The sequence below is a fragment of the Mobula hypostoma genome, chromosome 7 (assembly GCF_963921235.1).
Source record: "Mobula hypostoma chromosome 7, sMobHyp1.1, whole genome shotgun sequence".
NCBI lineage: Eukaryota > Metazoa > Chordata > Chondrichthyes > Myliobatiformes > Myliobatidae > Mobula > Mobula hypostoma.
In genome coordinates this window covers 61,110,411-61,121,942 of record NC_086103.1, presented here as the reverse complement: position 1 = coordinate 61,121,942, position 11,532 = coordinate 61,110,411, and the positions used below count along the sequence as shown (strand labels likewise).

At 43.8% G+C, this 11,532-nt stretch overlaps 1 protein-coding gene across 2 annotated transcripts in view; it reads left to right on the top strand.

The window, feature by feature from the left end:
* Positions 1-10,822: 10,822 nt before the first annotated feature.
* The window catches only part of sh3pxd2b (SH3 and PX domains 2B), a 300,375-nt gene continuing 299,665 nt past the window's right edge, over positions 10,823-11,532 (top strand). For both annotated transcript variants that reach the window (XM_063053511.1, XM_063053510.1), the window contains exon 1: positions 10,823-11,095. In XM_063053511.1, coding sequence (XP_062909581.1) covers positions 11,024-11,095 — 72 coding nt within the window. In that variant the 5' untranslated portion in view covers positions 10,823-11,023. The remainder of the gene's footprint in view (positions 11,096-11,532) is intronic.

Genomic DNA, 11,532 nt, shown 5'->3' with positions numbered 1-11,532 from the left:
CTTCTCTTCCGAACCACAGAGCCAGTCTTTAAGGAGCTGCAGCTTGGTGCACTTCATGCTGGTGTTTGTAGTTATCAGGGAGACTGGAGGCCTCTGAAAGTTACCATATCTTACACAAGGCACATAGCATTAACTCTGGACCCATTCTTAGCGCACTAGCTATGTACTAACAGAGAAAAAGAAATGACTAGAAACTTACTTAGAACTTTCACCTGTGTTTGCCCAGGTCTGTTGAGCAAAGCCAGATCACTCTAACACTGTCTCACTCCAACACTGGCCACTCACTTACACCTCCTTTATTTCTATCGGCTCAAATAATACTCTCTGCCGATGGGATTTGCAATTTTCAGAAGGCTGCCGCCCTGCAAGATATCACTCTCTCACTCGCTACTTCAAACAATGACCCACTCCTGACAAGACTTGTAGTTTTCAAAAGGCTCTCGCCCCGCACAATGTCACGCTGTCTTAACAGCATACAGACTTGGTCAAGAAGTTCAGTTGTTGTTGAGACCAAACATCAGAATGGGGAAGAAATGTGATCTAAGTGACTTTGATCATAGATCGTTGGTGCTAGACGGGGTGGTTTGAGTATCTCAGAAATTGCTGATGATCTGGAATTTCCATGCATAAAACTTTCCTGAGTTCACATAAAACGGTGCAAAAAAAAACCCCAAATCATCCAGGGACCAGCAGTTCAAAGGGCAAAAATGCCTTGCCCAGAGAGGTCAGAGAATGGCCAGACTGGTTCAAGCTGAAAGGAAGCTGGCAGTAATTCAAACAAGCCAAGCGTTACAACATTGGTGGCAAGAAGTGTGTTAGAACACACAACACGTCAAACTTTGAAGTGGATGGGCTACAGAAGCAGAAGACCTTGAACATACACTCCATGGTCACTGATTTTACCGTTGTAATTATTGTGTTTATTTGATAAAAGTTGAGACTGTTTTAATTGCCCTGTGCATGGTTCAGCACATGCTAGTGATACCAACCAGATTTTGACCCTGAACAGTAATAACACACATTCAAAATCAAACAGACAACTACATTGAGACATTGATGCACACCAGGATATGAGGTCATATTGGTCATAAACGCCGCATAGGGAAGTTGCCCACTTGTATGAGACTATCATAACCGTACACATGAGAATAGCTTTTACACGACAGTTTTGATTATAGATATTTCGTAATTTGGTCTTTTGTGCAATTGGACGATGATTCAGACCATTGCAAGAATTATTTAACAGCACTGGTTGTACTTCTCGAAAGTGACAGTCTGTGGATTGGGATATGTCAATTACTTATCCTCCTGTACGTCAGGGTAATTGTTTTCAGGTGATCTTCAGCTGTGATTCAAATAACGTATCATTAGATGGCACGCAATTGCCAAATCTCCAATACACCATGTCTCCTGGGAAAGAACGGAGCAGTAAAGTTTTACTAAGCAGTACAAGTATTGAGAAACTGGCATTGTTGCTCACGCAAGCTCGGTTTCTTGCTGGGTTCTGCGGCGAACTTCAGGGAACAAACTTTAACTGCTCACTGAGCCTTGGAAAATACTACAGGCATTGCTTTGGGACTTGACTCCTCCCTTCGCAACGACGTACGGAAGGCCAACTGGTGCTTTTCGCTGGGATTTTCCTTAATGCTCACAAGTAGAGTGTTCCATTTCCAAAAAAATCTATAGAGTTTATTGTTAAAACATCCAAGTTGTGGCGTACAATTTCTTTGATGTTGAATGTAGCCACCTAACAAAGTCACGAACTTTATTACACAGCAAATTCTTGCTTTATATTTCCCATTCCTGTTTTGTTTCGGACCGTTATTATACATAGATTGTTAGATGCCAAAATAACCTGCAAATTATTCGATTTGGGCGTAACAACCCATTTTCATTCATGTGGGTTACTTAGTAAAGTGTTCGGCGGCGTTTGAGTTTTTCATGCATCGAAATTATCCACCGCCCTCTCTTCGTGTGTGACTCTGGACGGTCTATGAATTTGAAGCTGCTATGTACTTGATCGCAAGTGATAAATGGTTTGAATCTCATCTTTGTGTGTGACGCAGCGTAGTAGGATTAAACAATGATGTGAGGAACGTGTTCCATTCTTACGGCAACGGGGAAGTTGTTAACATAGAACATAGAACATAGAATAGTACAGCACAGTACAGGCCCTTCGGCCCACAATGTTGTGTCCATCCTCAAATCCTGCCTCCCATATAAACCCCGACCTTAAATTCCTCCATATACCTGTCTAGTAGTCATTTAAACTTCATTAGTGTATCTGCCTCCACCACTGACTCAGGCAGTGCATTCCATGCACCAACCACTCTCTGAGTAAAAAACCTTCCTCTAATATCCCCCTTGAACTTCCCATCCCTTACCTTAAAGCCATGTCCTCTTGTATTGAGCAATGGTGCCCTGGGGAAGAGGCGCTGGCTATCCACTCTATCTATTCCTCTTAATATCTTGTACACCTCTATCATGTCTCCTCTCATCCTCCTTCTCTCCAAAGAGTAAAGCCCTAGCTCCCTTAATCTCTGTTCATAATGCATACTCTCTAAACCAACCTGGTAAATCTCCTCTGTACCCTTTCCAATGCTTCCACATCCTTCCTATAGTGAGGTGACCAGAACTGGACACAGTACTCCAAGTATGGCCTAACCAGAGTTTTATAGAACTGCATCATTACATCGCAACTCTTAAACCCTATCACTCGACTTATGAAAGCTAATACCCCGTAAGCTTTCTTAACTACCCTATCCACCTGTGAGGCAACTTTCAGGGATCTGTGGACATGTACCCTCAGATCCCTCTGCTCCTCCACACTACCAAGTATCCTGCCATTTACTTTGTACTCTGCCTTGGAGTTTGTCCTTCCAAAGTGTACCACCTCACACTTCTCCGGGTTGAACTCCATCTGCCACTTCTCAGCCCACTTCTGCATCCTATCAATGTCTCTCTGCAATCTTTGACAATCCTCTACACTATCTACAACACCACCAACCTTTGTGTTGTCTGCAAACTTGCCAACCCACCCTTCTACCCCCACATCCAGGTTGTTAATAAAAATCACGAAAAATAGAGGTCCCAGAACAGATCCTTGTGGGACACCACTAGTCACAATCCTCCAATCTGAATGTACTTCCTCTACCACCACCCTCTGCCTTCTGCAGGCAAGCCAATTCTGAATCCACCTGGCCAAACTTCCCTGGATCCCGTGCCTTCTGACTTTCTGAATAAGCCTACCGTGTGGAACCTTGTCAAATGCCTTACTAAAATCCATATAGATCACATCCACTGCACTACCCTCATCTATATGCCTGGTCACCTCCTCAAAGAACTCTATCAGGCTTGTTAGACACAATCTGCCCTTCTCAAAGCCATGCTGACTGTTCCTGATCAGGCCATGATTCTCTAAATGCCCAGAGATCCTATCTCTAAGAATCTTTTCCAACAGCTTTCCCTCCACAGACATAAGGCTCACTGGTCTATAATTACCCGGACTATCCCTACTACCTTTTTTGAACAAGGGGACAACATTCGCCTCCCTCCAGTCCTCTGGTACCATTCCCGTGGACAACGAGGACATAAGGATCCTAGCCAGAGGCTCAGCAATCTCTTCCCTCGCCTCGTGGAGCAGCCCGGGGAATATTCCATCAGGCCGCGGGGACTTATCCATCCTATTGTATTTTAACAACTCCAACACCTCCTCTCCCTTAATATCAACATGCTCCAGAACATTAACCATTGCTGATTAAAAGGATTTGTCAAACGTGTAGCAATAAATACAACAGTTTGTATTTAGTCAGTTTGGATTTTCAGTATATTGATATTGCGCCTGTAGGTGGCGATCACTGATGGTTTATACGTCTCCCCTCTTCCTCTCCAGTCCTGAAGAAAGATCTCGGCCCAAAGCGCCAACTGTTCTTTCATTTCCAAGTATGCCGCCTGACCTCCTGCGGTCACCCAGCATTTTGTGTGTGTTCCTTTGGATTTCCAACACCTGCAGAATTTCTCATGTTTATGCAGTATATGATTACAAGACCAGCAGAATCATTTTTAGTGTTTCATTTGGACCCGCAAATGTCCTTGTTTCTTTTGCTGCTTGCACTTCACCCTGGGAAAAGAAACAGCAACAGACCTTTCCTTGAATCTGCTTCAGCAGTCAATAAGCTTATAACCGATTATTTACCTTAATATTGTTCTGACCATTGATTCCTTAATGTCTTAACAGCTTACTGATTTCTGTCTTCAATCGGCTGAGTGACCAAGCTTTCTCTACCCTCTTGCCCAGAGAATTCTGAAGATTAATTTCTTTTTGAGTAAAGAAGTTCTTATTTCTATGAATGGCTCTGAATATTAAGTCTGATCCCAATTCTAGTCTTACTTCAAAACTATTAGTATGTGGTTCTAAATACTCTAACCAGGCAAATTATCAACCCCATTTAGCCCTGAAAGGAATTTGCACTTCAATTGAAGACCACGTCTCATTCCTTTGAATTTGAGAGAGTGTAGGCCCAGGGTACTTAATCTCTCCTGGAACAAAAATTTCACTATCTCAAGATTTATTCGAGTAAGTTATCTTTACTCGTGTATCAAAATCTTCTAGCAACAAATACCAATGTACTGAATGCTTTCCCTTTTTGTTCACAGTACCTGCTTATTAACTTATGGTCAGAAATCTCCAAGGATGCCTAAGTCCCCTGAAACACAAACACCTTTCAATCTCCCACTACTTTTTAAGTTGTCCAAGTTTCTAGACAGGTTAGAGAATAGTATTATGGAAAGTAAGTCTTTTGGTGGTTTGCTGGAGAAAAGATGGTCGATATCACCAACTTCACATAAAGAAAAAAACTGACGTTTTCACAAAACATGTTGCTTTATGTTTGATTCTGAATTCTTGCCAAAACACAGTGCTTTAGAAAATCAATGTCGTCAGTAAATATGGTTTTGCTTATGTGTCATTGAGTCATACTGTGCTTTGTGGAGACAGGCCCTTTGGCTGCCTGCATCTGTGTCAACCACCAGGCACCTATTTACAAAAATACTACGCTAATCCTGTTTTACTCTCACCATATTTTAATCAAATCTACCCAGAACGTACCACCCGGCTACATACCAGTGACAATTTACATTGGCTGATTATGCAACTAACACCCATTTCTTCAGGAGGAAGCTGGAGCACACAGTGAGGGTTGCATGCGTTTCCCATTAGTTATCATCCTAAAATATATTTAAAAATCTGGTAGAGCAAATAAGCAAAACATCATTGTCTCCCTTTTATGACTCAATTGTATGATTTTGGCAAGAAGCCTTTTTTTTGTGCCTTTAGTCAAGACCCTTGCCAGTCAAGTCCTGGGTAACGCAGAATTCATCTCATTTGTATTTCTACTTTAACTCAATTGTCTGTGCATATAAGGTGCAATCATCATAAAAGGTAATTGTATTCATCCAAATAATCTGCCTTCAAATGCGATCCTGATCTCAAGAGGCTGGAATGATTAAACCCTGAAAATTATGGAAAGTAGGAAATAAAGTTCACCAGCATTCAGTATGAACATGGTTGATCACCTACTTTAGTACTTTGTTTCACCTCTTCCCTTAATCCCTTTGTTTTTCAGAAATATATCAACCAAATTCTTGAATAAGCTTCCACTGACCTCTGCTGCAGAGATTTCCACAGGGTCATTACCCTTTAGGTGAAGAAATTTCTGCTGATCTCAGTTCTAAATGGCACATTCCACATTCTGGGGTGGTTCCTTATAGTTGTCATAGCCAGGGATAAGCTCCCACTGCCTATTAAATGTTCCCAATAGCATGCGTCTCAAATAACCTCTGACAAACAAGTTTATCTCCTGGCCTTCATGTGTGGTCTTGTTACTAGGCCAGGCAAAACCATTTCTACTGACAGGATAAAGGGCAAAGGCAGATTACTAGCACCTTAAAACCAGTCATTAGCTATGGTTGGCAGCTTATCTAGGGGAAGGAAAACTCGGATCTCAAACCTCCACTGCCTTGCAGCTATGCCCACTCTTCAAGAGTAAACCCCAAGGAAAAATCCAGAGCTAGAATCCCTAAGGCAGCCCTACTTTGAGATCAACACAGACTGACTCTGCCGTTCCTTTAGATTTATCAGCTGCAGGGAGTGGGGGAGTCTGCTGCATGGACAACAGCGCCTTCCATATCATACTGCCCTGGCTTGCGTATTGACTTAACATAGGCAGCTAGGGCACAGCATCCGTGGTCAATCCCAAGAGGGCCTCTCACATCCTGGCTGCCTAGTTTTGAACTCTGTAAACATTGGAAACATTCGCCCTGCATTTAGAATGTCTCTTCTTATTCTTCTAAATATTTGTCCAATCTCTCTTTGTACATTGACAAAAATTAATCTTGTAAACATTCATTGCACAGGCTTCATAGTAGAACATCCTACTTCAGAAAAGGAGTTCAAAACCACATACAAAACCAAGAACTGGTCTCACCAAAACCCCTTGGCGCACACATCCTTGCTCCTAGGTTCAATTCCTCTTGCAATAAAGCCAACATACTGTTTGGTTTACACCTGTTTGCTACACCTATACAGAGGTGAATTATATACAAGGACAGCCAGGTCTTGCTGCAACTACCTCTCCCCACCCCCCTGCCAACTTTTCCTATCACCATTCAGATAGCATTTTGTCTTTCTGTGTTTAGAACTCATACAGTATCTTTCATGCATTTACCCCCCACCCCACCCTGTCTAAACCACACTGGAGCTTCATTACATCTTCCACAGAGCTCACATCTACTCATCGATCACTCATTTTGTGCCATCTGAAACCTTGGAAATGTTACATTTTAGTTTCCCCATTCAAGTCTTTGATATATCAACACTAATTCTTGTAGACATCACAACTGCTATGCGAAGAATGACTCCAGCCATTGTTACGTTTTCTCCCCACTGACTTCAATTTTAACAGGACTCCTTGAGGCCACACTCAGTCAAATGCTGCATTGGTGTCATGACCAGGCTATCTCAGCTGATTTCTAGAATTCAGTTTCATTGTTTAAGTTTGGGTGAACCGTGGCACTTTTGAGCAGGTAACTGCTGGTTGTAGTACTGTTGCCTTTCATCATTCAGCTTTTGGCTGACAGTACATTGATTAGGTAGAAAATGGCTGGCATCGATGTTTCTTGCTTCTGGTGAAAGGATACACTGGGCAATTGTTGTTAGTTGCCAGAATATATTAGGTTGGAGCAGGAAAGTGGTGCTGAGGTAAAAGATCAGCCATGAACTGCATTGGAAGAGGAACTGAGTACAAGTGTACAATCTAGCCGATCTTGGTCTTTCCATGACCACGATTACTTTTGGCAAATTGTTCCACAGAAGTGGTTTGCCTTTGCCTTCTGGACAGTGTTTTTGCAAGACGGGTGACCCCAACCATTATCATTACACCGGAGATTGTCTGCCTGGCGTCAGTGGTCACATAACCAGGACTTGTGATATGCACCAGCTGCTCGTACGACCGTCCACCACCTGATGCCATGGCTTCACGTGACCCTGTTCGGGGAGGGGGTAAGCAGGTTAAGCAGGTGCTACACCTTGCCCAGGTGTGACCTGCAGGCTAGTGGAGGGAATCAGCACCTTACACCTCCTTTGGTAGAGACGTATCTCCACCCCACTAACTAGTAATTTTGGATGTAGAGTGGATGCAATGAAAATTCACCCATTTGATTCCTGGGATGGCAGTTCTGTTGTATAAAGAGATTAATAAGACTATATCTGTATTCCAAGTACAGCAAAATGAAAGGCAAACTCAGTAAAGAGCACAATATTCTCAGAGGCTTTAACAGGGTAAATGTTTTCACATGCTAGGATCACGTCTCAAAATCAAAGACAGCACGTCAGCACAGAGGAGACATTACTACAGAGTCTTTGAAATGTTATACACGAGGAGGCTCTGGAAATTGAATGCCCGAGTCCGATTTCATACAGAGACCAATAGATTTTAGATTTAACAAGAATTGAGGGCAACATGCAGAAAAGTGGTACTGACTTAAAACATTGGCCAAGATCAAGTGAATGGTAGAATGGGCACTCAGTGCTGGATGACCAAACTTACATCTATTTTAATCATGTGGAGGTAGTGTTGGGGAAGCACAAAGACTTGGACTGATTATGAGAATGGGCAAAGAAGTGGCAGATGAAATACTGTGTAGGGAAGAGTATGGTCATAGCAACACTTACCCCGCCACATGCAAAAATGCCATTCTCTATTCCCAGTTCCTCCGTCTCCACCGCATCCGCTCCGAGGATGAGGTTTTCCGTTCCAGGACATCTCAAATGTCCTCTTTCTTTAAGGATCGTGGTTTCCCTTCTGCTGTCATCAATGATGCCCTCACCCGCATCTCCTCCATTTCCCGCACTTCGGCTCTCACCCCATCCTCCCGCCACCACAACAGGGACAGAGTTCCCCTTGTCCTCACCTACCACCCCACCAGCCTCCGGATCCAGCACATTATCCTCCGCAACTTCCGCCACCTTCAACAGGACCCCACCACTAAGCACAACTTTCCCTCTCCACCCCCTCTGCTTTCTGCAGGGATCGGTCCCTCCACGACTCCCTGGTCCATATGTCCCTTGCCCATGGATCTCCCACCTGGCACTTATCCCTGTAAGCGCAAGTACTACACCTGTCCCTACATCTCCTCTCTTGCCACCATTCAGGGCCCCAAACAGTCCTTCCAAGTGAGGCAACACTTCACTTGTGAGTCCGTTGGTGTCATCTATTGCTTCCGGTGCTCCCAGTGCGGCCTCCTCTACATCGGTGAAACCCGATGCAGATTGGGGGACCGCTTCGTTGAGCACCTCCGTTCCATCTGCCAAAACAGACAGGATCTCCCAGTAGCCACCCACTTCAACTCTGCTTCCCACTCCCATTCTGATATGTCCATACATGGCCTCCTCTACTGCCATGATGAGGTTAAACTCAGGTACCGTCTAGGTAGTTTCCAGCTCCTTGGTATGAATGTAGAATTCTCCAACTTCCGGTAATTCTCTCCCCCTCCCTTCCCCTATCCCTTTGTCACTCTGCCCCCTCCCCCAGCTGCCTATCACTTCCCTCATGGTTCGGCCCCCTTCTACTACCCATTGTGCTTTCCCCTCCCCCACCCCTTTATCTTTCCCCTTACTGGTTTTTCACCTGGAACCTACCAGCCTTCTCCTTCCCACCTTCCCCCCACCTTCTTTATAGGGCCATTGCCCCTTCCCCCTACAGTCCTGATGAAGGGTTCCGGCCCGAAACGTCGACCGAACTTTTCCACGGATGCTGCCCGACCTGCTGAGTTTCTCCAGCATGTTGCTTTTGACACCAGCACCTGCAGAGTATTTTGTGTTTTCGAGTATGGTCATGCCCTTTGGTAGATGGAATAAAGGTGTAGAATATTTTCTAAACAGGGAGCAAATTCGGAAATCAGAGGTGCAAAGAGACTTGGGAGTCCTAGTGCAGGATTCCCTAAAGGTTAACTTGCAGATTGAGTCAGGAGTAAGGAAGGCAAATGCAATGTTAGCGCTCATTTTGGGAGGACTGGAATATAAAAGCAAAGCTGGAACTCTGAGGCTTTATAAGGCATTGGTCAGACTGCCGTTTGAATATGGTGAGCAGCTTTGGGCAAGAAAGGATGTGCTGGCATCGGAGAAGATCCAGAGAAGGTTCTCGAGAATGAACCCAGGAGTGAAAGGCAAATGTTTGAGGGGTGTTTGATGGCTCTAGGCCTGTCCTCGCTGAAACTTAGAAGAATGAAGGTGGGGGAATCTCACTGAAACCTAGTGAATATTGAAAGGCCAGACTGCGTGGATGTTTCCCTCTAACTGGGGGAGTCTAGGACCAGAGGGCACAGCCGCAGAACAGAAGGAAGGCCTTTTAGAACAGAAATGAGGACGAATTTCTTTAGCCAAAGAGTAGTGAATCTGTAGAATTCATTGCTATGGATGGTTATGGAGGCTGAGTATATTTAAAGTAGAGTTTGAAAAGATCTTGACTAGTAGTGGTGACAAAAGTAAGTGGAATAAGGCAGGAGAATGGGGTTCAGGGGGATAATAAATCAACCATGATAGAATGGCACAGCGGACTCAATGGCCCAAATAGTCTAATTCTGTTCCTATGTCTTGAGATCTTAATTATTCTTTTTTTCAGCGTTGGATCTACACTGGAACAGTTTATCGAATGCAGACCTGGTTCCAGAACACAAGTCTTCAGTGCCTCCCGAGACTTGACAATTCTTTCATTTACCTTCAAAGATTTCAATTATGATTTATGAAAATATTGGAAAGGAAAATCAGGATATTTGACCATAAGGGTGATTGCAGGTGGAAAATCAGGTGATTAAAATTCCAGAAATGGAAGCAACCTGTTGTTTATTCCAGATACAATCTACAAAAGCAAAATGCTGCAAATCTAACATGCTGGAAACATAAAGAAGGCCAGGCAACATCCGCGGATAGAGAAGCAAAGTCAGCGGTTTCTAGATCAACAAACACAAAATGCTGGAGATAGTTAGCCGGTTGGCAGAATTTATGGAGAGAATGAATAATCAATGTTTCAAATTCTTGGCTCTTTCAGAATCTTTCATGAAAAAGGCATTCAATTAATTATTTTGATAGAATTTATGAGTTGTTTTTATAAGCAGTTATTATCTTTTTTCAGAAAAGTACTTAATTGGAGAATTAAGTACATTTAACAAGCTGTAGAGACGGCCCAACCGGTGCAAGGGTCCTTTAAATGTGACAGGGGCTGGGTTTGTGGGCGGGTTCTGCTGCGGGCTCGCTCCCGCTGGAGTTCTCTGGGAAAGCTTATAGTCGGTCTTTGTGGAAACAAAACAGTGAAGCTGATGGCAGCGGGGACGTGAGTGTGTGAGAGGATCGGGGTTAGCAAGTGAGCGCGGCGGATGAGGAATCGCCGAAGGGCAGCAGCGATCGCAGCCGGCTGCGACTCTGGGATTTCACTGCAAGAGTTCAGGTCGGATCGCAGCGGCTCGCATCATGCCTCGGCCAACCATTGTAGACGTGAAGGTGCAAGACGTGCAGAAAAGACGGATCCCGAATAAACATTATGTATGTGAGGCTGCTGTGTTTGCAATTATCTAGAATAACCAACTAACACTGTGAATTTTCTTGGGAGTGGGGAGGACATTGCTTTTAAAGTTTTGGGACAAATCTGGTAATTTGGTTGATAATTTACGATTTAACATGTTAGATTAAAGTATCAAAATGCTGCCCTATGAGTTGTATCCGTTAGACCAGACCAGTTTAACTTTGTTCATTGGATTTTGCAATTATTATACCGAATTTACTGATCACGCCAGCTGCAAGGAGAATAAACTTCACGATTTGCCCAGTGTACGTGCACAGAAATCTCTCGGGGAATGCTTCTTTTAAACCACATAATGTTGGTTTCATAAATTCGAGGGGGGGTGGGGGAAATACCTGTGGGTGAAAACGGAGAGGCTTGTAGTTACAAAGAAAACACTTTTCAGGCATGGAAACCTTTT